We start from the raw sequence: 17260 nt of genomic DNA on the forward strand, positions 1-17260 counted from the left end.
TTTATTAAAGGGTCAGGGTTAGGGTCCGTTGATCGGCGGACAAAGGCGGTTTCTCGCAGCTTAAGTACAGTTTTTTGTTTTACGCCGGTTTTTCCCGAAGTCGCAAAAGTATGACATCACAACATTCTGATTGGTCACTTGCAATGTTGATCCTGGAACAACCTTTAGTATGATGATCTGGGAACAACACCAACACGAGGATATCAGATTGTGCATATCAGGAACGTCGTTAATCTAACTTTAGATCTTTCTGCGTTCCTGCTTCATCACGACTGTGTCAGACAGCTGCTGCATAACAGACATTTTTATTGATCTAAAAAGGAAAACAAGCATTTTTGCTGTGTTTACATCACTTTTCTGTACATGCATTAGTCTAAAAAGTGCACAATTCATTTTTTTTAATAGTCCCGATCGTGGATGAATTTTTCGCAGGTTCGTTAACTGCTCCGGAGCATCTGCAACATGATGAGCAGGAAAAATCGAACAGATGTGCATCATAAATCTGCCTTGTGGTATTTTGCAGAAATGCCCCTTTAGGGACACGTTTGCTGCTCTTCTGATGAAATGCAATATGTTCAGACACCTGCCCAGTAATGGCACGGAGCAGACGAGCTCAGACACGCTGATGCCTTCCAACTCTGTTTTAATTTCATGGAGATTTAATGTGTCATTTGGAGAAAATTTGACTTTTATTACGTCCGAATGGATCATTGGGTCAGTTCATATGCTTTTGACTTCATACGCTTTATGGCTGAAACTGTAATTGCTCGAAATGGGTCAGTGCATCACCATTTAGCAAGTTAAGGGTTCCCCTCGGAGGTTTTTGAGGAGTCGACCTGCTAATGTCTCACAAGGACACGCGTCCACACTCTGCTATGGAAAGACTTACACTCTGTCCTCCTGCCTCGCTGAACAGCTGCTATTTTTCTCATCTTGAAGGTCAAATGAAAAGATGTTTCTTTAATTGTAAAATTAACTGAACCCGTCAGGAGAACGTGAAGAAGCAACATCCATGATGTTCTGTCTAAAACAGATCCCCAAAGTTAAAACAGCACCAGGATTCTCTGGTGTAATGCCATTTTGGACCACAAGAGGAAGTAGTGAGTAAGTCTGCCCAACATGAGACATGAGCGTTATCAAAGTTACTGTTAGCTTATATTTGTGCAAAATTCACATTTCTGACACGTGAAAAGGGCGTCTTCCTGTTGTAATGTCTGTGATGTAGAGACACAGAAGCAAGCGTTGCTACGTTACTGATCTGATTTCTGATAGTTCAGCAGAAGAAAACAAAAAAGTGCATTCTGGGTAAACTTTAAAAGTTCTACCACCATGTGAGACGCTGTAGGCGGCTGCTCAGGACGAGTTAAAGCACATGAAAGGACATTTTAATACCAGGCTTATCTTCTAGTCCCGATTCCTGCTTTCTGACACAGACTGGACCCCTCAGCTGGGTGGGTTATAATAATGAAGCCTCTAAACCCCGTACAGGGTTAGGAAGGAGGAATCGATTCATAGATACTGCAGAGAGTTTACAGGCACTGAGTCACTGCTGGAGCCTCAAGTGGTCACAGGAGGAACTACAGTTTAAGTTTGTTCATTCGTTTCCTTTTCTTCCTCCTTTTCCATCATCTTCTCTCCTGTCTTTCCTTCATCCTTTCTTTCCTCCTTTCCTTTCATACTTCTTTATTTCCATCACTGATTCTTAATTCCTTGCTCCCTTTCCATTTGTTGTTCCCTTTTCAACTTCTTCATCTTCATACTTTTCCTTTTCATATTTCCTTCCTTTCTACTTCTGTCATTCTTCCTTCTGCTTCCTTTTTCCCCTCTTTTCTTCCTTATTGTTTCCTTCTTTATTTCCTTTACTATTGCAGGAACAGTAGTTGTCTGAGTTTTTCAGTCGAGCTGTAATATCTGATATAATAACCAAACTGAGGCTCATGTTGTCTCCGGCTGGGACGTCATCCGTCTTGTTTCCTGTAAAATTCCCCGTCTGTTCACACCAGTCGGGGCTTTTGTGACGTTCTTCGAACGACTTTGTTGAAAAAAAGAAAAAGGAGCCGCTTGTGTTAGAACCCGAGCTCATATTCATTAAACTTAAATCATTCGGCGCCGTCGCCCCGTCCTCTCAAGCACAGATGATTTATAACCACCTGAAGACTTTCTCATAATTATGAGACAGTAAGTGTCAGATATGCAGCATTAATCTTATCACAGACGTGAATAATGATATTCCTGATGAATCCATCACGTCTCCAACTGAAACTTCTTTAGGTCTGTTGATTGATGTCGTTCCTGCTGAACTCTGAACACGCTGCAGTGTGTTTGCATTTTTACAGCTCTGAGTGAAACAAATTAGACCCAAAGGTCTCCTTTTCTTTGTTCCCTTCTTTCCTTTTTCTTCTTTCCTTCCTTTCATATTTGCTCCCTCCTTTGATTTTCCCTTTCCTCCTTCACTCCTTAATTCATTTGCCCTTTCTGGTCTAACCCTTATTTCATCCTTCTTTCCTTCCTTTGTTCCTACCTGCTTCTTTGTTCCCTTTCCTTCTTAGTCTTCTTCTTCCTGTTTCATTCCTTCCTTAGGTACTCTCATTTCCTTTCCTTTCATCCTTACTTTCCATCCATTTTCCCTTCCTTCCTGCCTCTTCCCTAACCCCCTTTCTTCTTTCATGTTTTCTTCCTTCCTTTCCTTCCGTTGTCAGCTTTCTTCCTTTTTTTGCTTCCTTCTCCTTTCCTTACTTCCTTCCCTTTCCCAATCTCCTTCTTTCCTTCCTTTCCTCTCTTTCTGTCATCCATATTCCCTTCCTTCCTGCCTCTTTCTTCTTTCATGTTTTCTTCCTTCCTTTCCTTCCGTTGTCAGCTTTCTTCCTTTTTTTGCTTCCTTCTCCTTTCCTTACTTCCTTCCCTTTCCCAATCTCCTTCTTTCCTTCCTTTCCTCTCTTTCTGTCATCCATATTCCCTTCCTTCCTGCCTCTTTCTTCTTTCATGTTTTCTTCCTTCCTTTCCTTCCGTTGTCAGCTTTCTTCCTTTTTTGCTTCCTTCTCCTTTCCTTACTTCCTTCCCTTTCCCAATCTCCTTCTTTCCTTCCTTTCCTCTCTTTCTGTCTTCCATTTTCCCTTCCTTCCTGCCTTTTTCTTCCTTCCTTTCCTTCCGTTGTCAGCTTTCTTCCTTTTTTGCTTCCTTCTCCTTTCCTTACTTCCTTCCCTTTCCCAATCTCCTTCTGTCCTTCCTTTCCCTCTTCCATCCTCCTTTCCTTTCCTTTCTAGTCTAATTCTTTTTGAACATCAACAACTGAAGTGAGCAACCTTTTTTCACACAGCCGTCTGACCCACAGAGCATGACGAGCAACACTTCTTTACTTTTGTTCTTTATTGGCATCTCCAGAAATCCAAGCATCTCCCACACAGTCCACGACTCTTGTGACCCATCGTTTGAAATCCTTTTCCATCCCTTCCTCTTATCATTAGTCTTGTTTTCGAGTTGAAGGAAAGTGAAGTCCGGTGCTTTTGTTGTTGTAGCAGCACAGACGCAGACAGATCCTCCAGCGTGCGTCTGTTTCATCGTGAGCCCAACACACGGGGACCAGTTCAGTACCAGTTAGTGCACGAGATCATGAAACACATGCTGTCCACCCTCCTGTTTCCCATCCTGCACTGGGGCAGCTCTCCTGGCACCTCTGTGGAAGAGAAACACGTTTCAAAAATGTTGAAATTTGCGTGACATTTCAGAGCGCGGTGACATTTTACTTCTGTAAAATGAAAATCTGAGAACGACCTCTTCTGAAGGGAAACAATCTTTTTTATAATTACAGGTCAGCAGTTACTGAAAATACACCAGATTCAAACACATCGCTGTGCTTCCGTCGTGGAGTCGAGCGTTTACCTTCAGGAGTCGCGTCCTCAGTTTTGTCACACTGCTCGTGTTTTTCCGTTTCCTTCTCTGCCTCCTCAGCCTTCCTCTCGTGGCTCTGATCACTTCCCATCTTTAGTCATGAAAAAGAGTCCCGCCTGAGGAAAAGCACACAGGTGGAAGCTGAGGTTAAAGGACTTGCAGAAGGAAAACACTAAAAAAGATATTTTGGTTTCAGTCAGAGCCGAATGAGAAGACGGAGAAGTGACTACCTGAGAAGTTTTATCGTTTAATTGGGGCTAATAAATAGCAAATATTGCAGGTTGAAGGAAACCGCAGAGTGAAGAGGGTGAAAAGTCAAAGGTTTGTTACCCACAAACTCTTCTATCTAAACTGAAGGTGCAATGTATGCAGTGGAGGGTGAAATGAGACGGGGAGAGGACAGAGATAGAAAGGCCTTGATAGCGAGGAAGAGAGATACAGACGGGGAGGAAGAGGACAGCAGACGTCACTGCCACTCCTCGTTATCAGCTCGGACATCCCTAATCCCGTCCAGGATACCAATCCAATCAGACACAACACAATCAGCTCGCCGGACGCAGCTCGAGGGATCATCTTACTCTGCTGAACACGATCGCCGCGAGCCGCCCAGGCTTTCCCGGCCATGCGTAATGCATGCTGGGAAATTACACATAACCAGAAGGGCTTTTCAGCATCGTGTTACCCTGACGATAAAGCACACGAGTGTGGAACAGTAAGAAAACGCCGCCATCATCAGCTAAAAGCATAAACGCTGCTAAGTTCATTAACTGGCTGAACAGAAGCTGTTTGGAGAGGCTGAATAAATCATGCGGTCTCATCCAATCAGATCTGAGAGTTCCTCTGGAGTCCTCCCCTGAAGGACGAATCAGAGCGAGTTCTGTCTGTTGACAGAAAACAGCATCTACGCGGCTACGCCTGCTGCTGGCGTCCTGTGGAGCCACAGCAGCGTTGGGATGTTTGTGCCCTGGTTGGTGACGGTTGCTGGAAGCTGCTGGTCATTATCAGTGGTGCGGATGGTGCGGATGGTGAGGATGGTGAGGACGGTGCGGACGGTGCGGACGGTGCGGACGGTGCGGATGGTGAGGATGGTGCGGATGGTGAGGATGGTGCGGATGGTGCGGATGGTGCGGATGGTGAGGATGGTGCGGATGGTGCGGATGGTGCGGATGGTGAGGATGGTGAGGACGGTGCGGATGGTGAGGACGGTGCGGATGGTGCGGATGGTGCGGATGGTGAGGATGGTGAGGATGGTGCGGATGGTGAGGACGGTGAGGACGGTGAGGATGGTGCGGATGGTGCGGATGGTGAGGATGGTGCGGATGGTGCGGATGGTGAGGATGGTGCGGATGGTGAGGATGGTGCGGATGGTGCGGATGGTGAGGATGGTGAGGACGGTGCGGATGGTGCGGATGGTGCGGATGGTGAGGATGGTGCGGATGGTGCGGATGGTGAGGACGGTGAGGATGGTGCGGATGGTGAGGATGGTGCGGATGGTGCGGATGGTGAGGATGGTGCGGATGGTGAGGATGGTGCGGATGGTGCGGTCGCCCCGTGCTGCGACGGGGCGACCGTGGCTGTTGTTCTTATGTTTCAGGTACATGGGCCAGACGTGGCCGTCAAAAAGGCCAGGTGGGTCTGGTACCAGGTAGTTTCTTGAGCACATCCTCTTTTTGCATTCTTCATATGGGATGGAAATAAAGTAGCGTTGGTTCAGCACGTCGATCAAAGGTTCGTAGGTGTAAAGCAAGAAGGGTTGGGAAGCACATCTGTAACCGGAAGGTCGCCGGTTCGATCCCCGGGCTCTCTGTCCTGGTCGTTGTGTCCTTGGGCAAGACACTTTACCCTACTGCCTACTGGTGATGGCCAGAGGGGCCGATGATGGCGCGATATGGCAGCCTCGCTTCTGTCAGTCTGTCCCAAGGCAGCTGTGGCTACAACTGTAGCTGCCTCCACCAGTGTGTGAATGAATAGTGGCATTGAAAAGCGCTATATAAATCCAATCCATTATTATTATTATTATTATTACCAATAACCTCCACCCGCTTGCTTTGGTTGGTGGCAGATTGCCAGACAAGTTGGTGTCACCCAAATAAACTATGGGCAACCGCTGCAACGACCGGCGGCTGCCAGATGTTTGCAGATGTCTGTGTGAGCGAGGCCTACCGTTAAGAAGCGCTGATGTTAAATATGATTCATCCTTAGAGAAAAAACAACTGAACTAATCATTCAGCTTCTGATTGGTCAGCCTGCGGCTCCGGACGCTCCAGACTCAGACGCACGAGCACCAGCTCGGGGACAGCTGGGACGTTTCTGGAACAAACGAGAACAAAATGCTGCTGAATATTTTCGCACTTTTCATTCACGGCACAGAGACGAACGGAGTCTCCAACACCGCCGGTGAGCCAGTGGAAGAAACGGCGGCAGTAAAACAAGAAGATATTAACTGCCTCACAAATGTGTAATGACTGTGGCCTTCTGGCCGGACCCCGAGGCAGTAACTTGTGATAATTTTCACATAAACGTGATTATGAGCCTCTCCTTTGGCCCAGATCTAAATCTAACACCAGAGGAGGCTCATCTGCTGGATGAGCGTTAAAACGTGGAGCACAAAGAAAGAACAGCTGGATTGTTTTAACGGTAAAACTGCTGATGGCTTAGTTTCAAACACCTTTCATCTGAACCAAGTAGATAAAAAGAGCTTTACTGGAGATTTGTGTGCTTTGGTTTGTTTTGCATATATTAAGAGTCGCTTGCTGCCATCAGGCGCCTCATAAAAGTTCAAAACGTGGCTTCAGAAACCAACGGGTGACATCATGGCAGCGACCTCCATCAAAACAGCCATCGACTCCAGTTAGGCCAAGACATTCAGGCCCATTTCTTAAGTGATGGTAACTCCAAGAAACAGATGTTTTGGGGATATGTTGTTGGTCAGTGAGGAAGCGGCTTCGAAACACAAAGTGGAAAATGCTCAACCTGAGTCTTCATATTAGGACGCCACGAACCAACAGGTGATGGTGGGGCGGCCTCGTTCCATTTTTATAGACTATACCACAAAAAATGCTCGGTGAAAGCTCAAGGAAGAAGAGAGATTTAAAGATCTGAAACTCAGGAGGAAAGTGTTTACCGAGGTCACGGAGCAGGTGAACTCGTTTTCTATTGCACTGGGTGAGAAGTGTCGCCCCCTGGTGACTTTTAGAAAAACGCATGTTGAACTTGTTTCATCACTGGCTACAGAGGAGTTTTTAGGTGAACCGCACAGCACCACAAAAAAGGATCATGATAGTTGTTCCTGGATAAATAAAGATATTCATAAATCTGCTCTGTTTACTGACTTTATTCACAGAGCTGACCTGACGATCCAAGATGAGCCTTTTAAATAATCTGGCAACCCCCAAAGTTCTTCTCATTAATGGGTTAGAAATGAGTCATGTCAGAAAGCAGTCCCGTTAAAACGGAACAAACGAGCACCGAACGAACTCATCACAGCGACGTGTGTTTCATTGCTGAACTTCAGAGCGTCTCGATCAGCATTCAGAGCGGTCGCCTCGCTTCCCTCCTCGACTCTCTGTGCAGCACGGATCACAGCCGGAGAGAAAGCCGAGCTAAAAATAGCTCCCTCCTCTCAGATATTGTTTTGTTTTGACTTGTGCGCCTCCTTATCTCTGCCGCTGCCCTCTTCAGCTCACGACAAACTGATTCGGCTTTTCCACAGCCTGAGGGCTCCCATCTAAACACAAAACTACATGTGACCCACAGAAAGCAGCTGCTGGCTGCAACAGCATAACGCTGTGGCAGGTACCTCCGATCTGACAACTCCACAGAGACCAACGGTGAATGCAAAATGATTTTAAATGAGCACAAAGAGGCAAGCTGACTGAAAACAGACACAAAAATGATCACAATGAGGCACAAAATGACTAAAAATGGACAGAAACCAACATCAAAGACGACAAAGTGACATCTAGGAGACATAAAATGACAAAAAGAAATGCAGAAAAGCCACAAAGATTTTCTGTAAAACAACTTAAAAAAGAAAAAATGACACAAAACAGGTGCAAAAAGACCACAAAGAGACTGAAAATGACTGTGAGGAAATGCAAAAAGACTCAATATTTCTACAAAACAACTAAAAATGAACACAAAGTCTCTCTGAATGCTGTTATATCGAACACCGCCTCACAAACCACGCTGACTTCAGTTCTCGCTTTTTCTCTGTCAGTAATGAAAGACTTTTGGCACGAATGGGGTCCACCCACTAGGAAATAATTAAGATAAATAATCTCTCAGCAGCAGATTAATTACAGCCTCTCTGCATTACTGATTCGATTAAAGCCAGACTGAGTTTGCTCAGTTTTATTCTCTCTCTGCTCTAATGAACGGGTGTCGCCGATTCAGGGCTGTGTGGCGTTAGCTGACAGACGTTATCATGCGTAATAGAGCCACGACTTTAATATTTTTACTGTAAATGTGCTGAATGTTTCCAGCTTCTTTATTCGCTGATATACGATACGCAGGTTAAAATCCCACATCAGCCTTTTCTGTAAAAAACAAGACCAGAAATCTCTGATGTCTACTGGAAATACTGCAGTAAAGGTTTATGATTAATAAAGTGCTTAATGTTGTACATGATCAGATTAAATCACACATGCTGGCTGTGGGTCAGACCTGAACTGTCAGCCTGCAAAGGAAGCAGTCTGTGGGAGGCAGAAACAAATGACTAAGAAAAAACAAAAATGATGACTCAAGAACTGAAAATGAGCTGAAAAAACAACAACAGAGGCTTTAAATCAGTATAAAGAGATACAAAATGACTAAAACCTGGTACAAATGACGTCAGGGACACAGAACAATTAAAAACTGGTGCAAATTCTGCACAAGCAGACACAAACCGACAACAAAGACACTCAAAATGTCTAAAAATAGCCTTGAATGACTACAAATAGACTTAAAATACACGCAAAACAACAAAAACAGACTGATGGCTGAAAAGATGCATGTAAACTAAAGGCGCGCGAACTCAAAGACCACGCCCAAGCTGCTGCAGGTTCATGTTTTCCTTCTGCAGGAACACCTGTGCAGATGTGGGCGGAGTCTAAGAGGACAACCCCGGAACCAGAAGCGTGTTTGTTTGTTTCTGTGTAGCTGTGCCTCATCAGACCTCCACGGCCTGCTCCTCATTACAAACACCAAACATGTCCTCACTGTTTAACGTGTGTCACCCATTATGAGGGGATCACGCGTGGTTCAGGCTTTCTAACTCCGTGTTGGTGACACGTGTGGGTCCGCTCCAGCCTGCAAACATGTTTACATCTGATCGCTCCGCCTGCAGAGAGGACAGGAGCTCCGACAGCCGCTCGGGGAGCACAGATTAATTTTAGCCCACCTAATCGACCCCCACGATGCCCGCGAGACCGCTCCGTCTGTGTCGGCCGCCGGTTCCGATTAGTTTGCGATGTTTCCAGGCAGAGAATCCCGATCGACGTGTCGGCGGAGTGAAGGCTGTGGAGATCCTGATGGAGGAAGAAGGATCACTCCGCGGAAATCTCCAAGCCAACGCGGAAGTGCCACAATCTGCAATTTCTCTGACGTCCAGCAGAGGCAGCAGCGAGGCAGCCCCATAGACTTCCACGGTAAAAGACAGAAAACATATTGTTGTGATCAAAGATACAAACAAAGAGAAACAAAACAGACCAAGCTGAATACTCAAAACACAAACAACTGTAAAGAACAAAAAGTTTCTGCAAAATGATCACAAAGAGACCAGAGTGATTAATAATAGACAAAAAATAGAATTTATGACAAGGACACGTGAAAAACAACTGACATCAGACACCGAGTGATCACAGCAGTAACGCTCCAGATGAAAAATGACCACAAATAGCAAACCAGAGACGTGCAAAATGATACAAACAATGAGATGAAAACGGTGCAAAACCAGATGCAAAATAAGTGAAAATAGAAACTTAAAATATCCATAAACAGAGAAAAAGCTCTTTAAGCCCAAAGATGAGGAGGATCGTTGGCTGTGACAGGTCCTCGGATGTTTTTATGTTTCTGTGAGGAAACTTTTGGAAACACTTCACATGAAGATGAAAGTCTAAATCCACTCTGTGCCCGCATCAGGCAGACCCGCTCTGGGCGCACCTGCGCAGGTATAAACAGACGTTAACGCTGGGGCGGAGTGATACCTCTCACTTCTCTCTGCCGCTCTTTGTTCCCTCCGCCCTGGCAACCCACCCCACACCCCTCTCTACCAACCTGCTGCTGTGACGTCACGCAGGTGGCGAGCTAATGGAAGTGTCACCAAAACAAGACGTCACGCGGAGAGGCCGACGTGATAGGCTGAGAGAGCAAACCCCGGCGCAGCACGAGGACGGAGGAGGAGGAGGATGGCGGTTGCTATGCAGGTTGTTGAGGAAGAAAAAACGGTTTAAAGATTTTTTTTTTTTCATGTTGCCTCCTCCTCCTGTGCTCGTGCACGCGCTCGCGGGCACAGAGACATGGTGTAAAAAACCTGCTGGAAAAACAGGAGGATCCAATCAGCTGATCACTCCAGAAACACGCGAGGATGTACAATAAGAAAATAAATAAATATCTTAGAAGGCAGAACACCTTCGTTTCAGATTATCCAGAACAGCACAGATTATTAATATGAAATTAAAAGAACAAACCTGAATGTGAAATAATTTAGTGTCAGAAATGAAATCATAATTGACATGATTTTGTTTCTGTATAAAAACAGCTGCTCATCAGTTAAAACAGACAATTGTTATTATTCTTTTGATATCTCAGAAATGTATCAGAAATAATCTAGATTTAAAAGCAGCAAAGTGTCTGAAACATAGAATTTGTGCCACACCCTAAACTTTAGCCCAAGACTGTTTAAGCACAGGGCCTCGCTCTGCGTGAGGCACAGTGACAGTATGAGACAGTAACAGAGGTAATAATTATAATTTTAATACCACACTTATTATTTTGAATGTATCTTTCGGTGTAGTTTTGCATTTAATTTTACAGTTTTCTGCATTTATTTCAGTTTTACATCATTAGTGTATTGTAGCTTTACACGACTAAAACTTCTCAGGACTTTATTTAATGTATTTAACTAATGATGGCATGTATGTGTATGTTTATATATGTATGCGGAAATATGTGTGTGTATGTATGTACGCATACATACATGTATATATACATATGTATGTATGTGCGTGTATGTTTGCATGGGTGTATGTATAACTTGTACATATCTTTCTTGTGTAAATGTAAATTTGTCTGTGATTGTGTAAATACTTACGCTATTGTGTACTTCACACACATAGAGAAATGCCAAACAGCCTTTCATTGTTCTTGTAACAGTGACAATGAAAGCTACTCTATTCTATTCTATTCTATAAGTAATGGGTAAAAGTCAAACTAGGGTCAAAGGTCAGAAACTAGCAATATTTATAAAGCAACAGATAATTTCATGCTTTGTATTGGGACCATAATAAAATGAATCGTCACTTTCAAAAACAATGAATAAAAAATAATAAATTATTGTGTTTATTATTAACAAACAGCAGTTTGTGGACGTTCGGGAACGAAAAGAGACACGTCAATGTTTTTGTACAGACTTTATGAATGAGACATAAAATAAAAACGAAACGATAAAAAATATTTTAATCCAGCTTGACAATAAATAAAAACAAAGATTTAAGATTTTTAAAGAGGGAACCGCTGCTTGTTTTAAAAGTAAAAAAAAAACAAAAACATGTGGTACGTCTTACGTCACCACGTTAACCCCGAAGCGGAAGTGAACACGTGGGGTTGAGGCACGGCACCACATCGCATGTTTGGAGGCCACGAGTCTGTTTCAGGTGATTTCTCCTCTTTTCACGTAAATTTTACAAGTTATTGAAGAACTGACGTCACGGCGTGTGACGTTTAGGGTGTCCAGTGATTTTAAAAACGTTTTAATGTGACGGTTTCCGGTCTGAAAGCTAGACTGAGGGAAAGTAGCCGGTTAGTTAGCCAGTTAGCTGGTTGTCAGCGCTCGTAAATATCCAGGTAAACAGACAGACAGGTGTGACTTCGGGCTTTAAACCGTCACTGCTGGTTTTCAGGTGTTTCACAGGTAAATCATCCACCTCTTCCTCCGTCTTCATCATGGCTGTGAGAGCCGCCTTTGAGAAAAACAACGAGATCGGCTGCTTCGCCAAACTGACCAACACGTACTGCCTGGTGGCCATCGGCGGCTCCGAGAACTTCTACAGGTGAGTTCACCTTTGAACAAGCGCCACACTTTGATAACTTCGAGGTGAAGTTGGACCCAAAGTTACAGCGAGGTGTCATCAAGGTGCGTCACATTCCTCAGCCTTTATTATAACGAGGTGTGTTTCCTGCTACCGGAGTCAGTCCAGGTGATCCGGTCTCAGTCAGCTGTGTTATAATAATAAACTTAATAATCTCCATCCATCACCACTTTGGTAAACACCTAGGCGTTCCCTGGGTCCGCCCCCAGGCCTCCTCCCTGTAGAACTCCTCACCTGGCTCCTTTCAATGAGGAGGAACGGCGGAGCTGGAGGCACCAACAGAGCCACGGCATCTGCAAAAAGCAGAGATGAAAGTCCAACGAAGTGGAAGCCTCACGGCTGCTGATCGTGATCACTGATATCAGTGTTTCACTTGGTTCTTGTTGACGTATCTTTTCCTTGTCTGTTGAAGTAACCTGATGTTGTGTGTTCAGTGTGTTTGAAGGCGAGCTGTCAGAAACCATCCCAGTGGTTCACGCTTCCATAGCAGGCTGTCGCATCATCGGGAGGATGTGTGTGGGTGAGTAAAGCTGGATAAATGTTGCAGTGTATCCATCCTTCACAACACACATCATCTTTAAACATAGCCATCGCACTCCTCTGTGCTCGGACTGCTGCAGCCAGACTCACTCGACTCGTTCTCGTTTGTTCAGGAAATCGTCACGGCCTCCTGGTTCCCAACAACACGACAGACCAGGAGCTGCAGCACATCAGAAACTGCCTCCCAGACACCGTGAGGATCCAGAGAGTGGAGGAGAGGCTGTCCGCGCTCGGTAACGTCATCGCCTGCAATGACTACGTCGCGCTGGTCCATCCCGACCTTGACAGGGTGAGACGATCAAACGCGCCCCATCCCTCGGCTGTTCTGAGGGTTACATCGTTTAGTTTGGCTGGAATAATTCACGTTTTACTTAAATTAGTGAAGGAAAATATGAAACTCTTCTGTACTCGCCTGTGGAGCTTCTAACAACCTCATTCAGTTCACTCAGATATTTTTTTCAAGCTGTTTTGGTTGAATGTTTCAGGCTGTGCATTTACTCTACAGACACTGTATTCTTCAGCTCATCCTCTTCCTTAAAGGTCACCACCTGCCACACTGCAGCAGGTTTAGTTCACTAAATTATTTTAACAATTAGAATTAAAGCTTAAATAAATTCATTTAATTAAAACGGAATTTCTTCGCTTTTTAAAATTTCACTAATTTTTCCATCTTGGAGGATAATCGTCATTTCAGGCCTGACCGAAAGAGTCGAGCAGATGTTCATTTGAAATTTAGCTGATGTCTGAGGTTCTCAGTTAACAGCCAGGCAGCTATTTTTAGCTCTCAGTGGAAGTCCCGCCTCCCACAGCCCAGTCTGTGCACGAACATCTTCCTGTTTCATATCGAGGATCCTCGTTTGGCTCTGAGCAGATTTCACAGGAAGAGTCCAAAGTTTCCAAACCGGAAGGTTTCAGCTGAGGAGGGAGGGGAGGAGGAGGGAGGGGAGGAGGAGGGAGGGAGACCAGGAGGAGGAGGGGAGGAGGAGGGAGAGACCAGGAGGAGGGAGGGGAAGAGGAGGGAGACCAGGAGGAGGGAGGGGAGGAGGAGGGAGGGAGACCAGGAGGAGGGAGGGGAGGAGGAGAGGGAGACCAGGAGGAGGGAGGGGAGGAGGAGGGAGGGGAGGAGGAGAGGGAGACCAGGAGGAGGGGGAGACCAGGAGGAGGGGAAGGCCAGGAGGAGGGGGAGGCCAGGAGGAGGGGAAGGCCAGGAGGAGGGGGAGGCCAGGAGGGGAGGGAGGCCAGGAGGAGGGGGAGGGAGAGACCAGGAGGAGGGAGGGGAGGAGGGAGGGGGGAGGAGAGGGAGACCAGGAGGAGGGGGAGACCAGGAGGAGGGAGACCAGGAGGAGGGGGAGACCAGGAGGGGAGGGAGGCCAGGAGGAGGGGGAGACCAGGAGGGGAGGGAGGCCAGGAGGAGGGGGAGGCCAGGAGGAGGGAGGCCAGGAGGAGGGGGAGGCCAGGAGGAGGGAGGCCAGGAGGAGGGGGAGGCCAGGAGGAGGGAGACCAGGAGGAGGGGGAGACCAGGAGGGGAGGGAGGCCAGGAGGAGGGAGACCAGGAGGAGGGGGAGACCAGGAGGGGAGGGAGGCCAGGAGGAGGGGGAGGCCAGGAGGGGAGGGAGACCAGGAGGAGGGGGAGACCAGGAGGGGAGGGAGACCAGGAGGAGGGGGAGACCAGGAGGGGAGGGAGGCCAGGAGGGGAGGGAGGCCAGGAGGACACCCGCCATTTTTTTATCTTTCCTGTGGGTTTGCATCATGGATTGAAGATGACAGCGTGACATTATCACTGTGGGCTGTTTGGTGTTTGTGTTCTTCCACACTGAGTGAAATTGAGTGAAGACTCAGAGTCTGAAGCTTCAGACACGGTCAGAACCCGTCACATTTACTGAGGTCTGCAGCAGCGGTCCCCAACCCCAGGCCCCGCCCCTGGGCGGTTGAGAGGTGTGAAATTTATGGGTTTCAGGGTTTTTATCGTTAACTCGGTTTCCCCGGGTCTTTTCCCGTGTTGTAGTTGTCTTATTTTGAAAGAAATATTTACATGTTACCATAGCGACCAGAGAGCATTAAGGGGCAGAGAGGAGGATGTTACTCTCAGTGTTGTTGGTGCATTTCAGGAGGACGCTGCTAATAAAGTTACACAGTAAATTCGTGTTTACAGAATACCACAATTTCTGTCTCGGTCGTATCGTTTTATTTTGTTGTATTTATCCGCGACACCTTCAAGGCCGGTCTGTGAAAATATTGTCTGACATTAAACTGTCTGTGGCGCAAAAAAGGTTGGAGACCGCCGCTGTACATCCTGTAGTTTGGTTTCTGGAGGGCGGACGTCTGCGCTATAAATGAAGCGTGAGACGTCTGAGGCGAGTCAGCTGAACTTCTGGTTCGTGCTCTCAGCCGGCTCAGTGCAGGAGCTGTTTATCAGATGGTGTGAAACAGGTTTGCCTTGTTTTTAGCGTGATGGGGTGTAATGTGCTACAGCTGTCAGAAGGTGGCGGTAATGCACCTGAAAGCTGCTTGTGTGCTGCTCACACTGTGTGTTTGTACAGGGAGATTCAATGATGGAGCACTGAGGTCATTGAAAAAACCAAAGAGGATTACAGCCAGCGTTTGTGTCAAACATTAAATTAAAACAGCGCCGTGTTCGTGTGTGGTTGAATACAACAATCTGTGGCTGTGACAACAGTCTGGTTTTCCCCGGGTTCATGTGACACTCACTCTGTTCCCAGGAGACAGAGGAGATCCTGGCGGACACGCTGAAGGTGGAGGTTTTCCGTCAGACGATAGCGGAGCAGGTCCTGGTCGGCTCGTACTGCGCCTTCAGCAACCAGGGCGGCCTCGTCCACCCGAAGACGTCGATAGAAGATCAGGACGAGCTGTCGTCGCTGCTGCAGGTGCCGCTGGTGGTGAGTGCAGCCTGCACGCCGTCACGTGAACTCGACGGTACGAGACACATTGTAATTTCTGTCACCGACTTCCTGTTCAGGCGGGCACGGTGAACCGGGGCAGCGAGGTCATCGCGGCGGGGATGGTGGTCAACGACTGGAGCGCGTTCTGCGGCCTGGACACGACCAGCACGGAGCTGTCGGTCATCGAGAGCGTGTTCAGACTCGGTGACACGGCGCAGCCCTCCGCCATCGCCACCAGCATGAGGGACTCGCTGATCGACAGGTGACGCACAAACACACCTGTACTCACGCCTCTGAGCGACAGTAACTCTGATTCTGGAGCTCGCAGGTGGGAATGAGGTGACGTGTAAACCTTGTCGTCTGACCTTCCTCCTCTGCTCTGTTTCCCATCAGCATGGCGTAGACCCGCCTCCCGTTTTCCTGCCATCGAGGAGCTCTGCTGCCTGAAGCTCTGCCGCCGGACCTCAAACTTCTCCTTCCACACAACACGACTCCCTTTAACTCCAACAGCCTCCTTCTGTTTCTCCTTTCGTACTTCCAACACCTTTTTCCCGGGTAGAGTAAAACATCCTGGCAGCTGAGACGGTTTCACAGGACCGGGGACGGGCAGAGAGGGAAGTGATGCAGAAATAATAACCCTGTGGTTACCGTGACGATGTGCACCTGTGCTGGATGTGATTATTGACCCTGATGCGGCTCGATTAGTCTCTTAAAGTCAGTCAGAACAAACTTGTATGACGTGTTTCTGTGCAGCTCACTTACTCTGATTTACTGATGGTAACAGTGTAATTAGCAAACACAGGAAACGCTCCTGCAGAGACGGATGTTCTTCCTCAGACTGTGTGACGAGACAAACTAGACACGGAGGAAGTTTAATGTCTTGTATAAAAAATAAAGCCTATCATCTTTTTATCTGTTTGCTGCTTTTTCTGTTTCTCCTTTCAAAAACTCACAGTCAGGATTCACCTCACAGCCTCCATAAGAGGTTTGTAGGAAGCCGGAGATGACGTGCAGCTCCTGGAGTGCACCGAAGTGAAGATTGTTTTAGAAGTCGAAGCTTTTCCCTCTAAAATGAATCCGGTGACCCTCAGGAGGGACTCCACCCTCAGTTTGGACAAAATTGTCTAACAGGAAATGAGGGCGAGATTTTATTCCTGCACAACGATTGCTTGTTTTTTTAATACTTGGACTCACTACAGCACACAAAGGTTCCTCAACAGTGTTTGCAGATTTCTTTCCTTCTCTAAAGTTTTCAGGAGTTTCGGTGAATTCTGAGCTGAGGTGTTTACACCTGCAGCAGCAGACCGTCCATCCTGAACCCTCAGAGCAGCTCATTGTTCTATGATAGAGGTTTACACATTCACCTGATTCAATCCCAGGAGGAGCATCTGGTGTAAAGATCTGCTGCATCAAACGTGGAGCCCCCTGCTGTGGTGACCCTTTGTAGCTCTTACAGCACGTCTAATGAAGACAGCGTTCCCTTTATAATATGAAAACTGTGAGTGGGAGGACCTCAAAGTGCAGACAGGTTAGTTTTTCCAGCTTTTTTGAGCCTCTGGGAATGTTCACAGTATGAGGCCAAATCCTGACTCGGGTGGGAACTTCCCTGCACAGAGCCCCCCCCCCCCCCCCCCCCCCCCC

At 46.9% G+C, this 17260-nt stretch overlaps 2 protein-coding genes across 4 annotated transcripts; one reads left to right on the forward strand and one right to left on the reverse strand.

The window, feature by feature from the left end:
• Nucleotides 1-3348: 3348 nt before the first annotated feature.
• On the reverse strand, nucleotides 3349-9402 carry LOC146517766 (uncharacterized). 3 transcript variants are annotated; one of them, XR_014874206.1, is made up of 3 exons: nucleotides 9272-9402; nucleotides 3880-4004; nucleotides 3349-3673 (listed from the first exon to the last, which is right to left on the reverse strand). XR_014874206.1 is itself a non-coding variant. In XM_085160441.1 (2 exons), the coding sequence occupies exon 1, from the start codon at nucleotides 5549-5551 to the stop codon at nucleotides 4790-4792; it is 762 nt and encodes a 253-aa protein (XP_085016567.1). In that variant the 5' UTR covers nucleotides 5552-5668; the 3' UTR covers nucleotides 3349-3673; nucleotides 3880-4789. The 3 variants fall into 3 exon arrangements, 1 of the variants encoding a protein (XP_085016567.1); XR_014874205.1 differs by lacking the exon at nucleotides 9272-9402 and adding an exon at nucleotides 6052-6066; XM_085160441.1 differs by lacking the exon at nucleotides 9272-9402 and having other exon boundaries at nucleotides 3880-5668.
• Nucleotides 9403-11630: 2228 nt separating this feature from the next.
• eif6 (eukaryotic translation initiation factor 6) lies at nucleotides 11631-16535 on the forward strand. Its single transcript, XM_085160444.1, has 7 exons — nucleotides 11631-11744; nucleotides 11991-12140; nucleotides 12614-12699; nucleotides 12833-13008; nucleotides 15440-15616; nucleotides 15697-15881; nucleotides 16013-16535. The coding sequence occupies exons 2-7, from the start codon at nucleotides 12034-12036 to the stop codon at nucleotides 16020-16022; spliced, it is 741 nt and encodes a 246-aa protein (XP_085016570.1). The 5' UTR covers nucleotides 11631-11744; nucleotides 11991-12033; the 3' UTR covers nucleotides 16023-16535.
• The last annotated feature ends 725 nt before the right edge of the window (nucleotides 16536-17260 follow it).

Source organism: Neolamprologus multifasciatus, chromosome 5, assembly GCF_963576455.1.
Source record: "Neolamprologus multifasciatus chromosome 5, fNeoMul1.2, whole genome shotgun sequence".
NCBI lineage: Eukaryota > Metazoa > Chordata > Actinopteri > Cichliformes > Cichlidae > Neolamprologus > Neolamprologus multifasciatus.

What these genes read in the sequence shown, in the direction of transcription:
- eif6 (XM_085160444.1), top strand. Translation starts at nt 12,034, where the DNA reads ATGGCTGTGAGAGCCGCCTTTGAGAAAAACAACGAGATCGGCTGCTTC. An exon ending in GGCTCCGAGAACTTCTACAG is followed by an intron (nt 12,141 to 12,613) that starts GTGAGTTCACCT and finishes TTGTGTGTTCAG; the next exon opens with TGTGTTTGAAGGCGAGCTGT. An exon ending in CATCGGGAGGATGTGTGTGG is followed by an intron (nt 12,700 to 12,832) that starts GTGAGTAAAGCT and finishes TCGTTTGTTCAG; the next exon opens with GAAATCGTCACGGCCTCCTG.
- LOC146517766 (XM_085160441.1), bottom strand. Translation starts at nt 5,551, where the DNA reads ATGTGCTCAAGAAACTACCTGGTACCAGACCCACCTGGCCTTTTTGAC.